The following is a 27800-nucleotide window of genomic DNA, read 5'->3' on the forward strand; positions in this document are numbered from 1 at the left end:
TACTGTATACTTAGATGAATAAACTAGTTAGCGTTACAGTGGAGAATGGGGCATGGGCAGTGGGGAGGATGTTAAATAACTACATATGTTTAAGAATACCACGATGTGAATATACACAGACATTGGGAAGGATGGGGAGCCTTACAATGCAACTCTAAGCCCTCTGGTTGATTAATGAGAGGCTCTCACGGGCTTGAAGAAAATCCTATCTAGTTCTCAGCTGGAAGGAATATGATTTCTCCTGATATCACTACTGGCCTGCAGTTTTGATGGAGTGATGTATTCTTATACTCTGGTCTCCAGGATGTCTCTCTGGTTTTTATGGGAGTGGGAGTGGAATGTTGGGCGTGCACCCATGGTGGGGGAGCACTGTTCATAGTATTCCTAAAACAGTTTCAATTGGTTCAGTGCCTGTGCTTAGTGCTCAGCTTCCTACTTTGTCCTACCTGGATCAAATGGAGAGCAAAGCACAGATCAGATGCACTTAACCCCAGCATCTCACTGGGACAGAATAAACATCCCTTTCATACAGGGGAACACTTGTAGAAATCCTAAGATTATAAGAGGACATATGATGGGAAGAAAAAGAAACGTAGGAAACAAAGGGAGAAGAAAGAGGTCACCTGGGATTAATCAAAGAGGAAGCAACCTTCTTTGAGGACCAAGGGAAGAAGAAAGGCAGTAGAAGAATAGGTGGATGGATTAGAGCTAGCAGATGGAAGGATAAAGATGGTAGAATCATGGAGGGGAAGGAGGGATGGAGAAAGTTAAGCAAGGAAAATGGGGAAGAGAAACATGGAGAGTGGTAAAAGGGGAGACGAGAAGGAGGAAGTAAGAGAGCAAAGGGAAAAAGAATAAGCAGTGGGAGGAAACCTGATGGAGAAAGGGAGAGAGACCAGATTAAAACGAAGGGGACAAAGCAAGTAAAATATGGAAAGCAGGGGTGGAGCTGTGAGTGCTGATGGAGGGAAGAAATATGGGGCATGAGAAAACAGATATATTCAGAGGGAGAGGAAATGGGGGAAGATAGAACTCAGACTGAAGAACGTGCAGCTAGGAGTGATGCTCAGTGAGCAAGCTCGCAAAAGGAGATACTATCAAGTATTTAAGAGAAGCCAACTGTCAAGAAGCCATCCAATCAGAAAGTCCAACAGTCATCAATAAAGGCCCATTGACTCATAGGACAGGCCAGTGACCACTCAAGGCCAGCAGAAGAACCAATTTAATTGGATAAATAAAACAAACCTTGACTTTACCTGATGTCAAAATGTGTCTTGTCTTCAGGAATAGGATTCGGTCAGGGAGACAAGGGTGCGGTTTGAGCCAGATCTTGACCACTGATAGAATAGTAAACTTAGGGTACGTACAGACTACCCGTCGAATCGGCGGGTAGTAATCGATCAATCGGGGATCGATATATCGCGTCTCACCTAGACGCGATATATCGATCCCCGAACACGCTCCCGTCGACTCCAGAACTCCACCAGGGCGAGCGACGGTAGTGGAATCGATGGGGGAGCCGTGGCCATCGATCCCGCGCTGTAAGGACCTGAGGTAAGTCGAAATAAGATACATCGACTTTAGCTATGCTATTCCCATAGCTGAAGTTGCGTATCTTACATCGACCTCCCCCCCCCAGTGTAGACCAGCCCTTACAGTAAAACTGGACTTTAAAGGAAATAAATGAAAAATGGAGAAACTCAGGAGCCCTCAGATGCAAAAAGCCCTCCCAACAAAGATAGAAATACAGACAATGTAAAGTTTGTATATAGGGACATGATAAAAAAGCAGCTGATTATAATTACAGAATTTTAAAGAAGGAATAAGAAGAAAAGTCAAATAATAAATTAAATAAAATCAATAAAACATAGAATTAAATATTTATTTACATATATGAAAAATTAACAACCTGGCTAAGAATAAAAGGCATTAATAGAAGGGTAGGGAAGCTAGCTAGACATTTTCTGTGACATAGGGTCATCAGGATCAGAGTGCTCTGAGCATGAAATATGTGGCATCACTCTGGAAATAAACAATCCCAGTTTCTTAATGCTAACAAACAAATACTGTCAGACAGGAAAAAAAAAAAAAAAAAAAAAACCCAACACACACCCGCAAAGCATACATCCTCAGAGCTTCGTTCCCCTAACTAAACATTAGGACACTTCATTTACAGGTCTTATCAGTATCTTTATTGGAGTAGGTGCCTTCTGGTAACCCTCTGTTTTATACCCTGGTAAGTGTTCCCATCATGCTCTGCTCTTACAGGGGTATTCTTTCCCATGTAGAATACATTCAGTTTTTCTCTTTGCCATATCACTTATAAAAGGAGGAAGCTAGAAGAGAGCTCTGTGGTCCTGAGGGTGGTATAAGAACCTTAACAGAACAGAATAGTAGAATAAATTAAAAATACATTGGCTAATACTCTGATAAAGAGTGGGGGTGGGGGTGGAGAAGAAGGAAAGAAATAGAGGTTACTGCAACCTGGTCACAAAAATACCTTAAAGGAGAATAGCCTGTCACAGAGTTCAGCTTCTGAATTTATTCTTTTCCTCAATATTCATTTAAAAAGTTGAAGATCACATCCAAAAGAGTAGCATAACTGCAGGAGTGATGAACACTGGGGTGGGGAAATATTAAGATGAAGGAAAAAAATAACAAGGTAACAATTATCTGAAATGAATCTGTTTATGAACCAGTATGTCTCACATTCAGTTCACCACATTGAAATTCACTGATGATGGTTTGGGCTAAGGAATTACAGTCCGCATAAGAGCATGACAAAGATCAGAGCTCCGTGGAGGGACATAATGGTGGCTAGGGAGAGTACACTAACTAAAGCCATCAGCAAAACATTTGGCAGTAACAGGCACTGAAAGGCTTTGTAGTGAATTTACAAAGGTGAAAGTTATTTTGGCAATCTAAGTCTTTAATGTCCTCTCATTTACAATGTTACAGCATGTGAAATTACAGTCACAAAATTAATGGAAGGACTTTGCAGTCATCATAAAAGTACAACGGAAGACAACCTTGTCTACACTTACCAGAGGATCGATGATGCGGCTATTGATGCATCGGCGGTCGACTTAGAGGGTCTAGTGAAGACCTTCTAAATCGACTGCTGATCGCTCTCCCATCTACTCCTGTACTCCACCTGATTGAGAAGAGTAAGGAGAGTCAACGGGAGAGCATCTCCCATCAACATCGCGTAGTGTGGACCCCGTGGTACGTAGATCTATGCTATGTCGATTTGAGTTATGCTATTCACATAACTCAAATTGCGTAGCTTAGATCTACTTTTCCTTTAGTGTAGACAAGAGATCTCTGTAGTCAGAGATCTTTAGTGCTAAATTGATCTAGATAGTACTTAGTCCTGCCATAAGTGCAGGGGACTGAACTATAGAATACCTCTCGAGGTCCTTCTAGTCCTATGGTTCTATGACTTTATGATTCTAAATATTGAGGAAAAAGTGAGAAATATTTGAATGTGCCCCAGAGACAGAGAAAGACAAAGAAATATTTTTCCTATGTACTTGTATTATACATATTATGTCTGTCTGAATCCACCTTTACAACACATCTCTCTCTCTCTTGCCGTCTCTCTTTGCATACCATTTTCTAAAACAACAGCAAATGCACTACTGGGCAAAAAGAAATAGTTTGTGACCTAAATACAGGCAATATTTAGACTACATTTTGTCTGGTTGGCTAGAAGCCCCACATCCAGTAACAGCAGTGTTTAAAATAGTCTGGTTTGAGCTGTCTCAGAGATACAAAAGGAAATTCTGAACCGATTAGATTCAGACCAAAGAGAAGAGCAGATTCATACCAATGAGCAATTTGGCACAATATTTCAAAGAAAGAAGAGATGAGTTACACATGAGAGGACTTGTCCACAAGCAAGTCAGGCACAAAAGATGATTGAAACATGGAAATAAATGTCTAAGGCAGCACCAGAAACAAGAAATTCACACCAGCTCAGGAGGGATCTAAGAATATATTTAGGGAAGGGGAAAATCACAGCTGCAAGAGCAGATCATGCTCTCAGGAAAATCCCATGGAGTGTGAGGAAAATGCAGAATATGCACTGGAAAAATACCAGTTATTTTATTTTCAGAACCACTCTGTCCCCATTTTGACTCCAGTGAATATTTTGGGCTCAGCAGAGGGGAGCATAGGTGGGCAGAGAGGGTGGAGGCTTATCAGAGAGAGGGGCACAATCTGTGACGTTATTCCCCTTCAAACATTGTTTGATATCCCCCTTAAATAGCCATGCAATCCACAAGTGGTATTTCCCTCTGTAAATAATAGTGATTTCTGAGAGTTTCTTCTCCACACTATAACACCATTCCCCTTCACAAACATATTCCCTAAGGGAGAAAGGGAAGTGGGCAGGCAGGAAACCAGTGGATACAGGGATCCTGAGGGAGCCTGCTGCAAGTAAGAAGGGGATTGGGGAAGTAGTGTGGGCCTCTGTCCAAAAGCATTGACCCTCTGGTGGTTTTCCCATGGATCTCAGAACATCTGGGGGTTAGAGGATCGTGCTCCAGCCCACTCTACAGTAGGACAAATTATCTGTAGGAAACTCTGCAGATTCAAACTCAGGAAGTTTCCTGGCCCCTACAAAGGTTTTTCCTGCATAAGGCATAATTTTACCCATGTTTGATAGCTGTCCTTTTCATGTTCTAATCCAGTGTATGGATTGATTAGATTTAATTCTGAATAAGGCAAATCAAGTTGTAGACAACAAAATACAAGATTTATAGAGTAGCACCCACCAGCTCTCAGCACCTCCTGCCCACCGGTGGCCCCGCCAGTCAACTCTTCTCCCTCCCTCCCAGCGCCTCCTGCCCACCACTGATCAGCAGTTCTGTGGCATGCAGGAGGTGCTGGGGGGAGAGGAGGAGCAGGGACGGGGAATGCTCAGGGGAGAGGATGGAACTGAGTGGGAAGAGGCAGGGTGGGAATAGGAAGGACAGGGGTTGGGGTTTGGGGGAAGGGATAGAGTGGAGGTGGGGCCTGGTGTGGAGCAGGGGCAAGAAGAGGCAGGGTGGGGATGGGGTCTTGGGGATTGGATGGGGATGGGGCCTGAAGTGGAGCATGGGTTGAGCACTCCTCGGGCAAGGAGGAAGCCAGCACCTGTGCCTCAGAGCACTGGCTCAACCCTTCCAATATTCCATCTCTAGCCATGGCTATCTCTGATGCTTCAGAGGAAGGGGAGATCAAAACTACCACTCAACATTCATTAACTAAGAGGTCTTACCAGTGCCTTGTACAATGGCATTAATACTTCTCCATCTCTACTGGAAATGCCTCACTTAAAATATCCTAGGATTGCATTTACCTTTTTTGCAGCCATATGACATTGGTAGCTCATAGTTAAAGCTAAGATTTTGTCACAGGTATTTTTAGTAAAACTCAGACAGGATGTCGGCAATAAACAATAAATCAGGGAAGCCCAAGCCCCAGAGTGTGGGGCTGACAGCACGAGCCCCACCACCCGGAGCTGACAGCCGAAGACCCGCCACCTGGGGCTGACACCCAGGGCAGAAGTCATGGAGGTCACGTAAATCACAGACATCAAGGATTCTATGACCGACCCATAGCCTTACTCATAGTCATCCTGTGATCGACCAACACACCCACGTCTCTCTCCTACTCTGTTGCTTTGAGCTGATAAGCCCAGAGCTTGTATCAGAAATTATTTTTATTAGACTCTAAGTGCATATCCTTACATTTTGCACTTTTGAATTTCATCCCATTCATGTTATTCCAGTTTTAAAGGTCATCCAGATATTCCTTTACAATATTCCAATCCTCCTCTGTGTCAGCAATGCCTCTCAACTTTGTATCCTTAGCACATTTCATAAAGACACTCCTTCTTTTTGTGCCAAAGTCATTAATAAAAATATTGTATAAGATTGAGTCAGATATGTAAAATTATATCCCTCTCTTGGGTAAAAAATTACAGAGGAATATTATTTAGGCTCATGACATAGTCTCTTGACACCAAGGCCTGGTCTATACACAGATTTTATACTGGTATAATTATTTCAATTAGGAGTGTAATTTTTTTTTTAACCAAAATTGTTATACCAGTGAATCTCCTAGTGTGGGTGCCATTATATCCATATACTAGTGTCTTATACTGGTTTAGCTTCTTCCCTTCCTGTACAGGAATATGCTATACCAATATAAGCACTTTTATACTGGTATAATTATATGCACTTTAGAGAAGTTGCACTGTTTTAACAATGCCGGTATCATTAAAGGAATACTACATACTGTGTGTGTAGACAAGGCCTAAATGGGCCTGTGTCTGGTGCATGCATGTAATATCCATTAACTTCAATAAGAGTTGGGCATATACAGCAGCTGAAGATTTGGGCCCAATATGTTATCATTAGATGGTTTTGCCTTAGGGTCAGATTCTGATATTCTGCTCATGTTGAATAATACATTGAGTTGAAGTCAGTGGAACCACTAATAGTATACGATGATGTTCATTGTATTGGAGTTCATTGTAAGGGTATTAGAATCTGGTTCTTAATGGGGTCTACTTTTAAAAATTGCAAAACGTTAACTTAATGGATACTGAAATGCCTTTTAAAAACCTCTGCCTTTTACTGGAAAAATCCATGTTACTAGAGATCCAGTCCTGAAGTCCTTCCTCAATGGGAGTTTCTCCTGAATAAGGACTGCAGGACTGGCTCTGCGTTACTAAGTGTATCATCTCACAGAGATAACTAAAGTTATCATGACCATCACAAAATTTTATTTTGATTTAAATCTATCCAGGGGACATTTAATAAAAACACACTCAGTTTCACTATCTCAGTTAAAAGCCGAAGTGTAGTCAGTACACAATTGTGTAAATCTAATATTTTAAGAAAGGAGGTACTATGCCATATTTATGTACACATTACTGTAGACGGTGATGCAGTGTGGGATTAATCTGTAAAATGGGAATAACAATATTTATGTGTATTGTGAGTCTTAAATCTAATGGTCAGAATTTGGGTGTCATTGGGAATTATGGGTAATCAGAATTTCTGAAAATTAGGGGACAGATTTTCAGAAGAACTTAGCACCCAAACTTGCATTGATCAATGGGAAGGAAAAATTATTAATGCATGCAAAAATGGCACACAGTATTTTATTTATACACATTCATAGACTCACATTTTATTTCAAAATCTGTGATATCCTGCCAAACTTTTGGTGTCTTTGGTCCTACATCAATTGAATTGCATCATGATCATAGTAACTCATCTAGTAATGTTCTTTATATGGTCTCGTTAATGCCTCATATGTTATTGATAAAATAACTTCAAATTTCAAAAATTAAAAATGGTTAATATTATTTTTCACTTCTAACATGCCTTTTATTGGAGGAGCTCAAAATACTGTGATAATATTTTTCAAATGGAATCATAGAAATGTAGGATTGGAAGATACCTTGTTAAGTCATTTAGTCAAGTTGCCTGCACAGAGTCAGGACTAAGTATTATCTAGACGATCCCTAACAGGTGTTTTTCTAACCTGTTCTTAAAAACCTCCAGTGATGGAGATTCCACAACCCACCTAGTTAATTTGTTCCAGTACTTAACTACCCTTACAGTTAGGAAGTTTTTTCTTAATGTCTGACCTAAATCTCACTGACAGCAGGGATGCTGGAGCAATTTGTATAGTGGGGGTGCCGAGAGCTGTTGAGCTAAATTGTAACCCCTATATATGATGGAAACTACCTCAAGCCAGGGGATGCTGCAGCACCCCCAGCACCCCTAGTTCCAGCACCTATGCCTGACAGTAATTTAAGCCCATTACTTCTTGTCCTGTCCTCAGTGGCTAAAGAGAACAATTTGTCACCCTTTTCTTTATAACAACCATTTCTGTACTTGAAGACTGTTATCATGTCCCCCCTCAGTCTTTTCTTCTCCAGTTTTTTCCATCTTTCCTTGTAGGTCATGTTTTCTAGATCGTTTGTCATTTTTGTTGCTCTCCTTTGGACTTTCTTCAATTTGTCCACATCTTTCCTGAAGTGTGGTGCTCAGAACTGGACACAATACTCCAGCTGAGGCCTTATCAGTGCTGAGTAGAGTGGAATAATTACTTCTTGTGTCCTGCTTACAACACTTCTGCTCATACATCCCAGAATGATGTTAACTTTTTTTTTTTACAACAGGATTACATTGTTGACCCATATTTAGTTTGTGATCCACTATAGCCCCCTGTCTTTTTCTGCAGTACTGCTTCCAAGGCAGTCATTTCCCATTTTGCATATGTGCAATTGATTTGTCCTTCTTAAGTGTAGTACATTGCATTTTTCCCTATTGAATTTACTCCTGTTTAATTCAGACCATTTCTCCAGTTTGTCAAGATCATTTTGAATTATAATCCTGTCCTCCAAAGTACTTGCAACCCCTCCTAGCTTGGTATCATCTGCAAACTTTATAAGTGTACTGTCTATGCCATTATCCAAATCATTTTTGAAGATATTCAATAGAACCAGACCCAGGACAGATCCCGGCAGGACCCCACTCAATATGCCCATACAGCTCGATTGTTAACCATTGATAACTACTCTCTGAGAATGGTTTTCCAGACAGTTGTGCATCCACCTTCTAGTAGATTCATCTAGGCTTTATTTCTCTGGTTTGTTTATGAGATCATGTGAGACAGTATCAAAGGCCTTAATAAAGTTGAGATATGTGACACCTTTTGCTTCTCCCCATCCACAAGGCTTGTTACTCTGTCAAAGAAGCATATTAGCTTGGTTTGACTTGTTCTTGACAAATCCATGTTGACTGTTGCTTATTACCTTATTATCTTCTAGGTGGATACAAATTGATCATTTGATTATTTGCTCCATTATCTTTCCAGGTACCAAAGTTAAGATGACTGGTCTATAATTCCCTGGGTTGTCCTTATTCCCCCTTTTAGCGATAAGTATTATATTTGTGCTTTTCTAGTCCTCAGGTATCTCTCCAGTCCTCCAATGCGTTCTCAAAGATAATTGCTAATGACTCAGAGTTCTCTTCAGTCAGTTCCTTAAGCATTCTAGGAGGTGTTTCATCAGGCCCTGCCAATCTGAAGACATGTAACTTGTCTAAGTAATTCTTTTTCTATTTTACCCTCAGATCCTGCCCCATTTACACTTTTGTTCTCTATGTTAGTTGTCTGATCCTTGCTAACTTTGTGGTGAAAACTGAAACAAAAAAGAAAAGAACATAAGAATGGCCAGAGTTGGTCAGACTAATGATCCATCTAGCTCAATATCCTGTCTTCCGGCAGTGGCCAATGCCAAGTGCTTCAAAGGGAATGACTAGAACAGGTAATCAACATTTTCTGTTATTGTCTTTCCCTCCTCATTTAGTAATGGGTCTATCTTGTCCCTGGTCTTCCTCTAGCTTCCCATATATTCGTAAAATGCTTTCTTGTTACCATTTATATTCCTAGCTAGTTTAATCTTGCTATGTGCCTTGGCCTTTCTAATTTTGTCCTTCCATGCTTGTGTTTTTTATATATATATTCATCCTTTGTAATTTGACCTACTTTCCACTTCTTGTATGACTCTTTTTGAGTTTCAGGTCACTGAAGATCTCCTGGTTAAGCCAAGGGGGCCTCTTACCATATGTCCTATCTTTCCAATGCATTGGTTTAGTTTGCTCTAGTACCCTTAATAATATCTCTTTAAAAATGCCAACTCTTTGGAACTCATTTTTCCCTTAGACTTGCTTCCCACGGGATCTTACCTACCAATTCTCTGAGTTTGCTAAAGTCTGCCTTCTTGAAATCCATTGTCTTTGTTCTGTTGTTTTCCCTCTTACTATTCCTTAGAATCATGAACTCTATTATTTCATGGTCACTTTCACCCAAGGTGCCTTCCACCTTCAAATTCTCAACTAGTTCCTCCCTGTTTGTCAGAATCAAATCCAGAATAGCTTCTCCCCTAGTTACTTTCTCCACCTTCTGTCTCCAATGCATTTCAATAACTTGTTGGATAATCTGTGCCCTGCTGAATTATTTCCCCAACAAATGTCTGGGTATTTGAAGTCCCCCATCATCACCAAGTCCTGTATTTTGGTTTATTTTGTTAGTTGTTTAAAAAAGTCTCATCCACTTCTTCTTCCTGGTTAGGTGGTCTTTAGTAGACTCTGCCATGACATCACCCTTGTATTTTACCCCTTTTATCGTTACCCAAAGACTTTCAACAGGTCTGCTTCCCACTAGTCTCAACCTCAGTGCAAGTGTATACGTCTTTGATATACAAGGCAACAACTCCTCCCTTTTCCCCCTGCCTGTACTTCCTGAACAAGCTGTACCCTTCTATACCAATATTCCAGTCATATGAATTATTCCAACAAGTTTCTAGAATGCCAGTTATGTAATATTTGTGATTATTCACTAGTATTTCTAGTTCTTCCTGTTTATTCCACATACTTCTTGCATTAATATGCAGACATCTAAGATGTTTATTAGATTCCCCCTAATATAGTCCCTCTTGTCTCTCTTTTGTCCATGCTGCAATTTCTCATGTTCCCCCCGGATTCTGACCCTTCACCCAGGTATCCATTTTTTGGACTTACCTGTGGGTTTTTTCTCCTGCTCCCATCAAACCTAGTTTAAAGCCTGCCTCACTAGGTTAGCCAGTCTGTATCCAAAGATATTCCTCCCCTTACTTGACAGGTGGACCCCATCTTTGCTCAACAGTCCTTCTTAGAACAAGATTTGATAGTCAAGGAAGCTGAAGCCCTCCTGGTGACACCATCCATGCAGTCATGTATTTACTTTCAGGATATGTCTGTCTCTACCTGGATCCCTACCCTTGACCAGAAGGATCCTTTACCCTCACCCCCAGAGTCCTGTAGTCACTTCTGATATGCTCAGGTCATACCTCACACTTTCATTAGTGCCCACCTGGATGAGCAGCATGGTGTAGTAGTCAGAGGGCTGGATAATCCTCCGCAATCTTTCTGTAGTATCTTGGCTATGGGCCCCTGACAGGCAGCACACCCACCCCAGGATGCAAGGTCAGGCCTGCAGATGGATGCCTCTGTCCCCCTTAGAAGGGAATCGCCGGCCACCACCACCCTTCATTTCCTCTTGTGAGTGGTGGCCACAATCCTCCCAGCCTTGGCTATGGCTTCTCCTCCTCCTCCATTGGAGGAGATTCCTCATCCCTTTTTTCCAGAGCAGCATGCTGTATTTTTTTTAATCTCTGTGGATGGGTAGGTTGCAAAATCCATACTTAGGTAACCCTCCGCCCCGCCCCCCCCCAAAAAAAATGGAGCCAGATTTTCAAAAGAGCTGTGCTCCCATTTGGGCACATGATTTTCAAACATGCTGACCACACAGAAGCTCCCACTGGCCTTCCTGGTCTGAATAGGCCTATATTTGTCTAACTTTCAAAAATAAGCATGTTTGGGTGCCTCCCAGCAGTGACTACTGAAGTCAATGGAATCTGTTGGTTGCTCAGCATGTTTGAAAATGAGACCACTTATTTAAGTCCCTATATTTGGATGTAGGAACCTAACTTAGATGCCCATTAAAAAAAAAAAATCTTGACCCTAATGATGTTCTGTGTTGCTGCTTCTCTCTGTTAGCAATGTTTTTGTGTGTCTTGTACACATTGATCAAAGTATAGCCATTGCACCATTGCCTGTGATTTTGTCAGTTCTGATAAACTATATGAACTTGGGTCTTGCTGGTACTTGAATATGAGTCTAAAAGGAGTAGTGGAAAACAAATGCAACTACTATTTCTTCTCCTGAACCTCTCCCTGCAGTTCTAGTTGCACTTGCCTCACAGTTTGCCTGTATATTATGTAAAATAAACTGAAGCCCATGTTAAATAATCTCATAGTTCATGGGTGTAACTTGCAAAATTCAACGAGTGGAGCTAGTGGCAGGGTAGGGCTGTTACAGCAGTGGTTGAGGGGATCAAGGACGGAGAGACATCAGTGAGAGGAAATAATCCCTAAAAGAGTGGGGAGTGTAATGCAGCAAGAATGAATTAAAGGGGGGCAGAGAAGACAGTCTTCAAGAAGGAAGGCAACATAGCTGTAGAAGTATACTGATAGAACCAGCTGTAAGCAAAAAACACTGGGGGAGGGGAGTGCGTGCTTTTCAGAGTGTGCTGATTTAACACTCATGAGCTGATGCATTCTAGCTCTGCAGCAGCAGCAGTAGGACTAGAAGTCTAGGCAACTCAGCAGTGAGACTGGCTAGGAAGGCAGTTCATTCCCTGTTTTCCCCTCTAGCACCTAGAATGAGGAGAGGGAAAGAGGCCAACGAACCATTCTGTATCCCTTTCCTTTATGACAAGCTGCTGCCTTGCTTTTGTTTGGGGCTCCACAGATTGCCCTGGCAGTGGCCTTGTGGGTAGAAAGACAGGCAGGGATTCATGTTGGTAAATGTGGGAAGGCTTCTTCCCCATCCCCTATATCCAGGGACAATGGGGGTAGAGGAGGAGGGGGAGGGGGCAGGAGGGCCATTTGGCCTGGGCCTCAAACTCAAAGGGGGCCTCAGATTTAGACATTTGTTATTTTTTTTGGCATTTGATAAGTTTTGCAGCTTGTTTTTATGCACATCCCTATAGAACCAAAGTGTGACACACTCTCTTAGCTTAGAGTTGCAAATTTAAGCAAATTAGAGATGTGATTTGGTGAAAGACATATTTTTTGTTAACTATTATAAATTTTGTCATATTAAAGAGTTTAAAATGTTCATAAATATTAACAAAAATATATCAGTTCTGATGGCACAAGTTTAGACCATGATGAATGTGTCCTCTCAGGTCAGCTGATTATATAAACAAACCACCACTAATAGTTGATGGTGGATCAAGTACTGTTGAAAGGGGCCCCAAAAACTGGAAGTAGCCTGGGCCTCTCTGGATCTCTGAGAGGGCCTGCCTATATCATAGGGGATAGGCGTTAGAAATTAGACCAAAGAGCCTCTGCAGTGGCAGGAGACAATCACAGGTAGAAGAGCTATCTTTCCGTTTGTCTAGACATAAAACGTATGTAAACATACACATGGACGTCACACTCACTCTTTCTCCTAATTTGAGTGTGGGCGGGAAGGCAGGGCTGCTAGGAAGTGAAGGGGTCCCTAACTGTCTCCGGAGCGGGGAGGGGAGGTAACTCTGTGAAGGGGGGTGGCTATGGGGGTAGTTGGCTCTGAACTCCCAGGGGCTGAGGAGTGGCTGGGGCTTGGGGGGGCGGTGCTGCGGTTGGCTCCGGTGAAGAGCTCCCTGGGGACGGGGCTCTCCCCTGTGTGGGATATGCGCTTTGGCTGGCGGGACACTCTTACCCTCCACGGGGTGGCCGGCCGGCCGCGCAACCCCCTCCCGTGCCGTCTGGCTACTGCTCTTGGCTGCCTGCCTCGGTGTCGCTGTTCCCTGCCCAGGTGCTGAATTGGAGCCAGCCAGAGCTCAGCGCCCCTCCCCCGCACACTTCCCGCAGCAGCTAGAGAAGGAGGAAGTGGAGCTGCGAGTCCCCCGAGCTGCTGGAGGAGGAGAGGCCGGATTCTCAGCCGCAGGGCCGGGTAGCAGCAGAGCCGGGGAGCATGGATTTTCTGTGGAAGCGGCCGGCTCAGGAGCCGGCAGCGGTGGTGGCTGCAGGGTCGGCGGCAGCGCTGGGCTCAGCTGGCGGCGCCTGTTAGCCGGGTGCATGAACCCGCTGCTGGGTGTGGGAGGCAGCGGCGGCTGAGGGATGTGAGGCCCGGCAGGGCTGCGAGCGCGTCGGGTGAAAGCTGTGCTCGGCTCTCCCACCCCTCCCTCCGCCCTCGGCCATGGCGCCGTCTTCTCCCCGGAGCTGCTGCGGGGCGGCGGCGCTACGGATCCCGGCTCTCCTGCTCCTCCTGTACCTGGGCTCGGCGGGCGGGCAGCTCCGCTACTCGGTGCAAGAGGAGCTGGAGCGCGGCGCCTTCGTGGGGAACGTGGCGACCGACCTGGGCGTGGATCCGCAGCGACTGTCGGCCCGGGGCGCACGGCTGACCTCGGGCAGCGGGCGGCAGTACCTGGAGCTGGATCTGGGCCGCGGGGCGCTGCTGGTGAAGGAGCGCATGGACCGGGAGGCGCTGTGCGAGCTTAGCACCTCCTGCTTTCTCAGTCTGGAGCTGGTGATCGAGCAGCCCATCGAGGTGCACAACGTGGAAGTGGAGGTGCTGGACATCAACGACAACGCGCCCCGCTTCCCGCGGCAGGACTACCGGCTGGAGGTCAGCGAGTCCGCTGTGCCCGGTGCCCGCTTCCACATCGAGAGCGCGCAGGACCCCGACGTGGGCACCAACTCGGTGCAGAGCTACCGGCTCAGCCCCAACCAGCATTTCGCTCTGGACCTCAAAGGCTTCCAGCGCGGCAGCAAACTCCTGGAGCTGGTGCTGCAGCAGCCCCTGGACCGGGAGCAAAGCGCCCTGCAGCAGCTGGTGCTCACCGCTGTGGATGGGGGCAGCCCCGCCAGGTCTGGCACGGCCCAGATCTCCATACGGGTCATGGACACAAACGACAACTCGCCCGTCTTCGACCGATCCACCTACACTGTGAACCTGCTGGAGAATGCGGCCCCGGGCACGCTGGTGGTGAAGCTGAACGCCTCGGACCCGGACGAGGGCTCCAACGGGGAGGTGCTGTACTCCTTCAGTGGCTACACCCCCCAGAAGGTGCGGCAGCTCTTCAGCATCGACCCAGTCTCCGGCGAGGTGAGAGTCAATGGCACGCTGGACTACGAGGAGGCCTCCTCCTATGAGGTTTATGTGCAGGCCACAGACCGGGGTCCTGTGTCCATGGCCGGGCACTGCAAGGTGCTGGTCAACATCGTGGACGCCAACGATAATGCCCCCGAAGTGGTGCTGACCTCCCTGTACAGCCCGGTGCCGGAGAACGCCCGGCCCGAGACCGTGGTGGCTTTAATGAGTGTAACCGACCAGGACTCCGGGCCGAACAAGCAGGTCAGTCTGAGCATCCCTCCCAACATCCCCTTCAAACTCAACTCCTTCAAAAACTCATACACGCTGGTCACTCAGGGCGACCTGGATCGCGAAAGGGCTTCCTCCTACAACATCACGGTCACGGCTACGGACGCCGGGACCCCTCCCCTCTCTTCCCACAAAGTGATACAAGTGGACATCTCCGATGTCAACGACAACCCTCCGCGGTTCGAAGAGCCCGTGTATTCCGTTTACATCCCCGAGAACAACGCGCTCGGGGTTTCGCTGTGCACTGTCAAAGCCATCGATCCCGATGACAACGAAAATGCCTATGTGTCCTATTCTCTCCTGAAAGGGGAAATTCAAGGGCTACCTGTCACATCCTACGTCTCCATTAAATCCGACAATGGTAACATATATGCGGCCAACTCCTTTGACTACGAGAAGTTAAGGGAGTTTCAGGTTGTTGTTCAGGCCCAGGATGCTGGGACCCCAGCACTTAGCAGCACTGTCACTGTCCACGTGTATGTGGTGGATCAGAATGACCATGCGCCTCGGATTCTGTACCCTACCTCAACCAACGCCTCGGCAGCCTTGGAGATGATCCCTCGCTCCGCACACGCAGGTTATTTGGTTACCAAAGTAATAGCCATTGATGCAGACTCTGGACAAAATGCATGGTTGTTCTACCATCTGGCTCAAGCCTCAGACCCAGATCTCTTCAGAGTGGAGCTACACAGCGGGGAGATTCGGACTACTCGTAAACTGGGGGATGACAGTGTTACTACTTTCAACCTGTCAGTTGTTGTGAGAGACAATGGAGAGCCATCCCTGTCCTCAGCAGTAGCCATAACCATCGCTGTTGTGGATAGAGTTTCCAAAATCATCCCTGACACAAGGAGGCATATCAAAAGTACTAGAAACTACTCAGAGATAACTCTGTATCTCATTATTGCGCTGAGCTCAGTTTCATTCATATTTGTTTTGACAATCATTGTCCTAACGGTTATCAAGTGCTACAGATACAGTGTGTATGGTGACTCCTGTTGTGGAGGTTTCTGTGGGGTCAGAGAAAGGTATCCTGCTGAAATGTACAAGCAGGCTAACAACAACATTGACGCTAGGATACCACATGGTTTAAAAGTACAGCCACATTTTATTGAAGTGCGGGGGAATGGGTCTCTCACTAAGACCTACTGCTATAAGGCATGTCTGACTGCAGGATCAGGAAGTGACACTTTCATGTTTTACAATACTGGTGGCCCAACGGGAACTGGTCCTCATGCAGTGATGGCTGAGAGACATCTGACAGGGCAGAGTGGGCAAAGTGCACAAAACCTGATCATACTTAAAAATGACTCCATTACGCCTAATGAGGTGAGAATGAATTGATACATGACCAGAACCATGTTCTGAACCTAACAATGTGTCCTTATCTGAAGGTTAAAAGTGAAATGTCTAGATTCAGTTTATTCCCTATTGTGGTTGCTGAATTCTAATCTATGAAACACATTTGGTTTCTAGGTAAATACTGGGGCTTTCCGGGTTCATTTGGTAAGTTAGTGGCTCAGTGTGTGAGCACATTGTTTGAGACTCACTTCATTTCTGTTGTAGATGGTATAGAAAAGGTTTCCTTCTCCCCATCCTCCTTCCCTTTTCTTTACAGATATACCCACTCCAACAAACTACTGAGGAATGACACATGTAATAAAATGTTAATGTTAGAATGCTGCAGAAGAAATGAGATGATACTGAGCATCAATATGACACTTTACAGTGATTAAAATATTTGACAATTTATTGCTTCTGTGCCCAGACAAAATTACCATGGCCAGGTCACTAATAAGATAGATTTTGCTTAGTATATGTGCTTTAGTTGTCTGAGAACATGTTATCTATACTTTGATGTTTGCACTGCATGAGGCTGCCTTTTTCTCTTCTCCTGTCTGGCAATACAGTGACACATTTCTAGGCTGTTGACCCAGTTTACCAGTGATGTTGCAGTGCAACAACCTGTAACCTGCTGGTTTGCTATTGAAAACTGTTTAATACCTATGGTTTGACCAGCAGTATATTAACCTCTGCAATATTTTCCCACAGTGATGAATTAGTGACTGCTTTCTATTAGCACATAGCCAGCGTGGACCTAGTGTACAGTTTGTAGTGTTCTATACTGTTCCCATGTTATGGATTTTGGAAATGAACAGAGCAACACTTTACTATGAGTGAAAAGATAGTGATTTCACTGCTGGACAGATTGTGTTTTAATTCGGATGTATAAGGAAAATATTGCATCTACTCTACATTACTTGTGCAATGGTAATATGGCAGGCACATGGCTTGTACATTAATATGAAGAATGTATGCAAGCATAGGGAAAGATTGTATCCTTGTGCTTGAATGGAATGTTGCTTTGCTTTTTTGTATCTACACAGAAATATGAATCAAATCTTTATGCTTATTTGCCCCTCTCAAATCAGCCAGAATGTTTTTCTTTTGAAAACAAGAACATGTCTTATCAAGCCATGTTTTCTTGTTCTCCTTATTAAGAAATGAGCATCTTGTCTCACTGATTTTAAAAGATATAAAGTGCAGGATTTAATAACAAGGTTTCTCTTAAAATAATGCTGATACCAAATAATGTTCCTCCATTTACAATTGATGTAGCTATTTTACTCTTTTCGAGTCATTCAATAGTATGATTTTGATGACTATGTGATTTTCACAATCTAAGTTCATAATGGCTGTCAAATATATAGTGTAGTGGGGCAAATGAACCATTAGTTATCTGATTTTTAATATGTATTATAAATATTTTTATTAGAAATATCTAGAATCTGTTGATCATAAGGTGACATGCTAGACACGGTGCAGAAAAGGGAAGAATCAAAGGATTCCAAATATTCCTTAGATCAGAGCTTCTGTGCAAACAGATGGATGATAATTGAAAATGACTTCAGTTTAGATGTAGAAACAGCAGAAATTTGTTTAATAGATTCCCATCATGTCTTTAGGGGATAGGTCCTATTGCATGTAGTGAATTAGCAATTTCTGAGGAACTGTGCAGGTCAAGCAAAGACAGCTTACTAATCCCAGTGTTGGTGTACAATAGCAGAGAGAGACAATACAAATTTATTAACTCCTGTTTTTAATGTTGGAATGAAACAATATCTACCACATATTCAGAACCAGAATCCAGATGTGCAAGCAATTGCGTAATAGTTTTGCAAGACTTAAATAGAGAAGAAATTCTGTTAGATACTATTTGCCACAAGTTGAGTGAAATTTCCTAAGGCCTTGCATTACAAAAATTGCCTATAGTGCTGTAATGCAGTGAACCTGTGTCATTGTCAGATGCACATGAGACAATGGAGCCATATAACTGAATTCACAGGGTATTAGTTCTTAGCAGATTATCTCTTTAAATTCACATATTTTTCCCCATTACTCAGTCTCCACATACACATGTTAAAAGCAATCCATTGATTAACAATGTCAAGGTATGCTGGTTTTAATGGACATTGTTAGTCTTATTAGACCTGCCAGACACCATATTTTGCTTGTTTTTATAGTAATAGTGAATTTGTATGATTCTTGAAAGGCCCATCCCATCATCTGTAAAGCGTACTAGCAGGGATCACTGCATCTTGTGGCATCTTACAACGTTGATATATACGTAACTGTTACCACTGGACAGTCTCTAAAGAAATATTTTTTTCTAATAAGACTTGGGGACAGATGTTACCATCAATTAACTATAATATGATAAGAAGATGCACCACTTACTCAGGCTTTCTGTGGAATTTACCACAAGTGACAATATTTCTTGGGTTTCACATGTATTAAAATGTTGTATACATTAATTTTTCAGTGGGATAAAAAAATTCTGTGTGTGGGTGTCACAGGTTCTTTTTATATTTAAAATTAGAGACAGATTCTTCTTTCACTTACTCTGAGGCAAATCAGGAGTAACTTCATTGTCATCAGTGGACTTACATTGATGTAACTGGCCTATTAAGTTTAGAGATTTCTTTGCATCAGCTGAAACTCTGTGGCTTCCTATATGGTTTTTCTGTACCGTTCTACTAATGTGTTAGTTGTGGTTTGGTAAATGATAATGTCTCTTTTCTCCAAGACAGCTCATGCTTCTGGTAATGTTCAGCTCACTATCTCCTAGGCCCTTTTGCAGGCCTATATGGTTATTTCAAATGGAATCTCAATCAAGTTTGTTTTGTAAAAATCAAACATATTAGCACTTGCATGAGTAGTCTTTAAACTAGCAGGCAGTGGAGTGATTGTTGGCAGCGCTGGAGACAAGGATCAAGATACTTGGTTTAATGAATGTCTGGTGCTATATCATCACTACTGGATAACCAGGGCAGTCAGCAAAGGATAATTACATACGGACAAAATTAGTTTGTGCAAATATTTTGGTTTCATTGTTGGAACTCTGTGAAGTTACAGCCAGCATGTATGGCTGTCTATTGGGATGGACTGTGAGTGTGTGGAGGGGAGCGATCCTATTCTACCATTGGGCCCCTGGTATTGCTGCCTGTCAGTCATTTTCAGAAATTACTTATCCTCACCGTTCTGAAACTTTAATAATGTATTCTAGTGTCCATTTCTCTCACACATCCATTGAATTGCTGAGTGACACTTGGTAATATCTGTTCCCTGCTGTCTTTTTATCTTTGCCATCTTGTTCATGCCCTCTGTGTAGCTAAACCTGTTTGTTATATCTTGGATACCATGGCAGCCTTTTCACTTCAATGCAGGGATGAACAATCAGACTGGCATCTGGTCTAACTCAGTATTCTTAGCAAAAATGCACTGTGGCACATTATTAATTATCAGCTGGCATACTGAATCCTTGATGGAAAAATATACAGTCAGTTCTGGGCACTGGGCTCCCTCTGATGCCATTTTGTGCACTCATAGGATGATCAATAAAATGTAGGTTCCTTTGATGTTGTTAATAAATAAAGCATTGTGAAGGAAAAATTGAAGCTGCACATTAGTAATGATAAATCCCAGTGGTTCATTCATTTTGTGGTTGTTTGTACACACTGAAGTACTACTCCCTCTCCCCCACCACACCCAATTGGCTGCTTCAAAGACAGAGTGCTATTCATTTTAAGTAAATCAAACAAAAATGTGTTACACACATCTTGGTATTTCTTTAGATTCAAGTGTGCTTTGAAGTGTCTTTAAATCTAGCAAACACATAGCATTGTCCAAAGTAATCTTCCCAAGAGATTTCTCACAAGGGCTTTAAAGGTATTAATGTTGGAATATCTTACAATCTCAGTTCAAGGACTTAAGCCTTTAAGAAATTCTCTGGGCTCTCTGACATTGGAAAGGTTAAATAGAAATGTTTGTTCTTTTGGTTAGAAGCAGCACCAGTTCCTTTTCTGCTATGCAGGGTCAGTGCTCTGTGCTCCAGGGAAGTCAAACTGTTAGGCTGAGGGTAACTGCTGTGCTGGCAGAAACTTGCATCTAGCATTAAGCAGACAAAGCAGTTTTTCACTGTATCAGAACTCAATAAATATATTTTAAAGAAGCATTGACCTGTTAATTTAATTTTCGATTCCTTAGGGTTAGGAATGCAAATACTCACTGTTGGGGGAAATATTCTATACTAAATTTTGTTTTGTTAGCTTTTCGTTCTAGTTTTCTGAACGATAAACAAATGCTAGACTATAAATAGTTTATTCTCTATGTTGAATTTAGTGTGAGCATTTTTGTATAATCAATCTCAGATTTTACAGTAGGAAATCTGAAATAGCTCCATGAATCCCACAACTGTCAACATATTCTCAGTAGAAAGGAAACTGAGCTGTAAGTGGTCTAGGATTTTAAAAGGCCTTTTATTTATTGCTTCAAAGTGGATATATTTGATAAGAAGATGGTATGTTATTCTACTGAGTATTTGTGTGAATATTGGAGTAGAGTGGGATGTGTTTTAGCACTCTCATAATTTCCTAACTGTTTGTAAATGTTTGATCCACACAAACAGGACTAGAGCCAACACCCATTGTAGTTAATGGAGGGGGGCTTTTATTGATTTCACTGAACACTGAATCAGGCCCAGAGTACATATGAATCTCATAATTTAAGCAACAGATACTTGAGATGACAACATATCAGAACTAAGTAAAATGAATTTTCATTAAAATTTGTTTGTAATTCAGCTAAAATGTTTCTGAAATTGGATCAACATTATGCTATTTTAAAACATTGTCATTAAATTTTGCATAAACATGTTTTGTTTTTAGGATGACTGCAAACAATTGGTAGCATGTATTCAGATTCATTATCTGAATTTCAACTTGGGTTGGTTGGTTATACCTGGACATATTAATCTCTTTGTATAGCTTCTGGTTCCCTGAATGGCTGGACATACCCCATGTGCTCAGTAGGGTTAGGAGTCATAAGCCACTATGGTGAGACACTCAGATACTGTGGTTTCAGAGTAGCAGCCGTGTTAGTCTGTATCCGCAAAAAGAACAGGAGTACTTGTGGCACCTTAGAGACTAACAAATTTATTAGAGCATAAGCTGAAGAAGTGGGCTGTAGTCCACGAAAGCTTATGCTCTAATAAATTTGTTAGTCTCTAAGGTGCCACAAGTACTCCTGTTCTTTTTTCAGATACTGTGGTGATGTCCACCATTAAAAACACATGGATAGATTTTGATTCAGTTTTTCAGAAGGAGTCATTGCATTTTTTGTGCTTTCTCTGGGCCAAACAGGAAAAGTTGATGATGGCAGAAACAGGAAGTGGCTTTGGGCTGCTTCCTACTACTGCATGTGTGATGAAAGCTTCCCATCACACCCTTCTTTTTGAAGACCACTGAGGAGTAGAAAGAATTGTCAGTGGCACTGTCTTGTGGCCTCACAAAGACACTGGATAGGAGTGCAGTCTAAGCTCATATCTAAGATGGCAGAATGGGGTAGCGGGCCACAAATCATTCCTTGTAATGAAATAATATCAAGTAGGGTGACTGTCACCACGTAGTCTCCCTCCACTCAACAGGGCCTGTGACAAGCCCCGCAAAAGATACCAGTTGTCAATTGCCAATATTTTTTTGTGAACTGTCCACTGGGGAATGTACTAAGACCACCAAACTAATTTCACATTGGCCATGAAGCAGCACTGAGATGCTCACAACTGTCACTATCTATACAGCAGGGGGAGATTTGAATTTGTGATCTATAAATGAAAAGATCCATATCACGTTACCAAACTCTGATCCACTTGACCTTGCTAGGGCTTGAAAGTGGTACTAGTCTGTCATAGGGCCTGTGTGGTGGAGGGGGATTGTGTTTGGGACAGTCCAAACATCCAAACTTTGAAGCATCTGATTTTACCCATCACTATATTTATATTTAGCTTTGTTACCATGATGCTGGTTTTCAGTCTGCTTGTACATCTAGTTTGGCTGTGTTAAGGCTGGATTTGATTTGTTTTTAACATTCAGTTCCTTTTGTAGTGATATACAGAACATAAGAATTCATAAAGCTGTGGGTACATTGTGGAATGCAGATAGGAAATAGGCTGGCTTATCTGTTTCCACACTTGAACAACTAACATTAATCATTATGACATATGCCTCAAACTCACTTCCCATGCCTTGGCTGCCCAAAATTCTGCTTTGAAGTCATATGCCTCCTCAACTGGCTTTTCTGTTGGGACCAAAGACAAAGAGTACTTATGGAGGCAGGACCAATAGTAGGAACAGAGGAGAAGCCTATTACTGCTAATGCCACAAAGAAGGTGTTGGCATTGATTTCTTTTACTCCCACTAGCATTGCCAGTTACAGGATATTGGCTTATGATGGCATAAAAGCATGATGAACCCATGTCTCCTGCAGATCACTGACAGCTCCTAGTCATCCAATGTTCAAACCCAGTCCTTCAGTGTCCAGAAAACCAAGCGAGAGCAGCCCCAAAGACATAGAAGACTGTTCGTTCTCATATGAGTCACTGTTTGCTCCCATGTGTATAAAAAAGGTTATAAAAACTAAGGGCTAGATTCTGCCACCCATACCCATGGTGAGTCAGACCTGTGAAGGTTCTTAAAAAAGTAAGGAAATTCCCAGAAATAAATTAATTAAAACAGCTTTATAGTTAAAAAAACAAAAAACTCAACATGTCATATATATTTCAGTCAGAACATTTGCATTTAAGGTTCCAGTACCAGCTTAACATGTGTTCCATATCCATCCCCACTCTCCTATGTAGGCCAAAGACAATTCCCCTTTCTGCCATTTAAATACAGCCGGTAGAGCCCTACTGTTCCCTACTCTGATATGTTACCGAACCCTGAAATGCCAAACAACTACTGCATCTGACCAGAAACCTGGCCCTTCGCTATTCCTTCTCACTAAAGGCAGAGATTACATTTTGCATTTTAATATCCACACAAGGGCTAAATACAACATCTTCTCCATTCCACTGTAGGTTGGAGACCTTATGATACACACCAGATTATCTATGTGGATGTGTATACTATATATATCTACAGTGTCCCAGTACATGTTGGCAGTTTGGGTCATTTACCATGCGCCCCAAATATATGGCAGATCAACCTCTAGTCTGTTCAACCTACACAGTGAAAAAATAGAGGTTTTATGGCAGTTGCAAACTCTTCCAGCAAGAATATCTGGTGGGGCAATAACCCTTTTGAATGCCTGACCTCATGGTTGTAATTTATATTATAAATCAAAGGTGTCAAACACCTGGCTTGTGGCTCAGATGCAGCCTACTTGATGAATTTATCCTGCCTCCATGACAGATTCATAATCTGCAGAATGAAAGCTTTCATGTAAATAAAGTAAGTTTCTAGCCCTTATTGTAGAGAAGGAAACCATCCAAGTGTTGTGAACTAATGTAGCAGTATGATAGACAGTCTCTCCTTTTTTGCCTTTATTTCCTTCTCTGCTTCTTTGAGAATTTCCCAGTTTTCAGCCATGACTATAACTTAATATGTTTTTTGGCCAGGACTATAGGAGGAATTCTATTCCTCATGCTGCTTCTCTCTCTTTTTGATCAGACACTCTAAGGACCAGAGATTCTGGGGGCAAAAGACATATCTGGCTTCAAGACTAAGCTTGATAAGTTTATGGAGGGGATGGTATGATGGGATAGCCTAATTTTGGCAATTAATTGGTCTTTTATATTAGCGGTAAATATGCCCAATGGCTTGCGATGGGATGTTAGATGGGGTGGGATCTGAGTTACTACAGAGAATTCTTTCTTGGATGTCTGGCTGGTGAGTCTTGCCCACATGCTCAGGGTTTAGCTGATCGCCATATTTGGAGTTGGGAAGGAATTTTCCTCCAGGGCAGATTGGCAGAGGCCCTGGGGGTTTTTGCCTTCCTCTGCAGCGTGGGGCATGGGTCACTTGCTGGAAGATTCTCTGCACCTTGAAGTCTTTAAACCATGATTTGAGGACTTCAATGGCTCAGATATAGGTTTGATACAGGAGTGGGTGGGTGAGATTCTGTGGCCTGCGTTGTGCAGGAGGTCAGATTAGATGATCATAATGGTCCCTTCTGACCTTAAAGTCTATGATTCTTTGACTCACTCCATTTAAGGAGACCTGATGAGAGACATGAAGTATTGGGACATGGGGGGGAGGAGGGAGGCACCGGCAGAGCAAAAAAAAAAAGAGCCGCTGGATCATAGGAAAAATTGGTGGGGGCTGCCCCGCACCAGCTCACCTCCGACTCTCCTGAGCGGGCTGCTGCGTCCTGCTTCTCCCCCCTCTCTCCCAGCACTTGCGCCGCCATACAGCTGATTCGTGCAAGCCTGGGAGGGATGGGGAAGGAGGAGGAATGCGGCATGCTTGGGGAAGAGGCGGGGCCAGGGCAGGGATTTGGGGAGGGATCCAATGGGGCAGGGAGGGGGCGGAGTTGGGGTGGGGCCGGGGCACGAGCCCCCTCCACCTGTGCGCCAGAGTGCAAAATATCAGGGCAATTTGCATCCCGTCCGAACATCGGGTGGGATGCGGGACAAACAAGTAAATATCGGGACAGTCCAATCGGGACGTCTGGTCACCCTAACTCCATTCCTGGTGCAGAAAGAGTGGAAATTGACTCTGTCTTGTGAGCTGAGAATTCCCTTGGTGTATGGGAGTCCACAACAGAAGAAAAGTCAGGATAGCCAGCTCCTGTACAAAAGAAGAAAAGTCAGGATAGCCAGCTCCTGTATATGTCCACCTGCAGTATTGGTGTAGGAGGCATGTCAGGATGGGGAAAAGGTGTGATAAGAGCGTGTTGTTTTCTGATAGTCCTTAGTAGTTGGATGGTTCCTGGAGGACAACTACCAGCTGGCCAAGTTTAGAACAGTCCTAATTTTTTTCTTTAAAGTCGGGTGAGGCTAGGGCCAGGGCCAGATCAGAAACAGTCAGAGAATCTTGGAGCCATAATTGTCTTTTTCACAACTAAGCCCAGCAGAAACTGGGCACTGAGAATCTGGGTTTAAATGTGAAACTAGTTACTAGCAAAGATGTTTAATATTTTGTTGCACTGTGTGGAATTTCTCTTTTGTGTATATCAGGATGTGAAGAATGCTACAACGCACAGTACCAAATAGCTCCTCAAACTCAGATAGTGATGGGGGGGCCTTATAAATATTGAGATAGCCAGATAGAAAGATGGTGCATATCATTATTGCTATATCTTTATTTGTATACAACTTATTGATCTAGAGAAGAGCATACTGTGAATCCCAAGGGCAAAGACAAAGCTGGTTTTAAATAATTTACGGTATTCAACACATTTTTAAAAGTAATGGGGCCAAATTCACTTCTGGTCTACCTCCAATGACTTCAGTAGAATTACACCATTACTATAATGTATTATTTGTGTATTTGCCACTGTATAAGCAGGGCCAGCTCCAGGCACCAGCGGAGGAAACACATGCCTGGGGCGGCACATGCTTCAGGGGTGGCATTCCGTCCATTCTTGGGGCGGCACAGTCCGGGCGGCTTTTTATTTTTTTTGCTTGGGGCGGCAAAAATGGGAGAGCAGGCCTTGTGTACAAGACACATCAAGTATGCATGTAATCCATTATGTCTATACTCTAACATTTTCAAACTTGGATGCCTAATGTTAGACACCTACATGCACAATTAGCCACCTAAAAAGTGTCACAATAATTAGATGTGCTGAGCACCTGCAGCTACAATTGAAATCAATGCTCAGCACCTCTGAAAATTAAATCGCTTAGCTGCTTAAATATTTAGGTGCCTGATTTAGGCACCCTCATTTGAAAATGTTGCCTATAATTTTAAATTATTATGAATGTTGCTATTGTATGCAGTGCACAGCAAGAAACGTGGTGTTAACATTTTCTGGAGCAACTTGTAATCAATCAGGAATTTCTCAGGAAACCCTTACATAGCAAGTCATGCTGTAGCAGGTCAGCGTGTGCTGAGATGTACTGGGTGAAGGGTATTGCTCTCTATTTTTTCCTCCCTGTTTTTATGCCTTTTTATCAATGTAGGAAATGTAACAGCTCTTGGTCTTATGAAAGTACATGTCTGCCTTCAGTAAAAACCTGCTGCAGTCTGCGAGTCTGATACAATCTAGTGCAGTCCTCTGCAGTCCACTAACCCCAGCAGAAAACTCACAGCAAGCAAACTGGCCCCAATGTATTCTTCACAGGGGGGCTGCATTTTGTATGTGTACAGGTGGATACATTCCAGGGTAAGAGCATAAGTGGTCTAGTTTTATCAGGGAAACCAGCAAAGTATTTCTTTTCTTTTCCAGCAATAATCGTCTCCTCCTATGGCCAGGATATTTCTGAACAGGGGCAAAATAACAGCCCCTCAATTTACAAAAATAACCTCCTTCTCCACTTTAACCCTCACAATCCAAAGTCTTGGTATATAAACATTTAACTCCATATTCAGTGACCTAAGTGCACTCATACAAAAGTGTCTTCAGATTTACTGGGAGATTTGGCAGCTCTGAATGCATAAAAAAATGTAAATATCTCTATGGAGCCATTTGACAATAGATGTGAAAATGTTTAGAAACTCTGGAGAAGAGCCTGTATTCAGCTGCATAGGTTTTTAAATGTTTTAATACAAATTAATACAGATTTTGTTCTCTTTTGTTTCTGCAGCCAAAACAACCCAATCCTGATTGGCGTTATTCTGCATCCCTAAGAGCAGGAATACAAAGGTATGTACTGTGCTTCCCCTTCTTAAGGGCTTATATCTTTCTCCCTTTGTGAAGTAGACTGTCTTTCAATCTGGTACATCTGGTGACATACATTAGTGAGATCTGCATGCTGTGAGGGAAGCACCCAAGTTTTGCTTCTGAGGCATTATATCTGTCAGTCCTACTGATTCACTGTAATTGTTGCCTTTTATGCTGGTCATTACTATATTAGTGTTTGGTCTATGCATTTATGTTGTTTACCTCATGCTTCTTTATACATTTACTATCACTGCCAGATTGCTACAATTACTGAATTATTTAACTGATAATACACTCTTCATTCACATTAAAGCTTCCTGTTATCATCCACTGATGAATTTCAATAGATTGTATGCAGCATCAATAGTTTTCCATCTCACTACCTCTCATTACCATAAAAGTGTACCACTGCTGCAGGCAGTGTATTAACCACATGGTACATTCAAGGTATTTAACAAAGTTAAAAGGGCATTGACAAACATATCAGGCTGAGATTTCCAAGGAAACCTTCTTGAGTTAGGTGCCCACCTTAGACTCCTTTAGAAATCTCAGCCTCAGATCCCAAATTTGCCTTACTATAATTTGCTCCTCAATAAATTTAAAAAGAAGTAAAATAATGCTGTTTGTGTAGGACCTAGATAAAATAATATCTTTGCT

The 27800-nt window shown here is 42.8% G+C and overlaps 1 protein-coding gene across 9 annotated transcripts in view; it reads left to right on the top strand.

Annotated features, from left to right (window-relative positions):
• LOC128841801 (protocadherin alpha-C2-like) overlaps positions 1-27800 on the top strand; it is a 323141-nt gene that overhangs the window by 200351 nt on the left and 94990 nt on the right. For 7 of the 9 annotated variants that reach the window (XM_054037229.1, XM_054037225.1, XM_054037226.1 and 4 more), the window contains exon 2: positions 27067-27125. In XM_054037229.1, the coding sequence (XP_053893204.1) occupies positions 27067-27125 (59 nt within the window). Of the gene's footprint in view, positions 1-13507; positions 16311-27066; positions 27126-27800 lie in introns of those variants that run through there. The other 2 variants (XM_054037223.1, XM_054037224.1) reach the window with 1 other exon arrangement.

The sequence above is a fragment of the Malaclemys terrapin genome, chromosome 8, assembly GCF_027887155.1.
Source record: "Malaclemys terrapin pileata isolate rMalTer1 chromosome 8, rMalTer1.hap1, whole genome shotgun sequence".
Classification (NCBI taxonomy): Eukaryota; Metazoa; Chordata; order Testudines; family Emydidae; genus Malaclemys; species Malaclemys terrapin.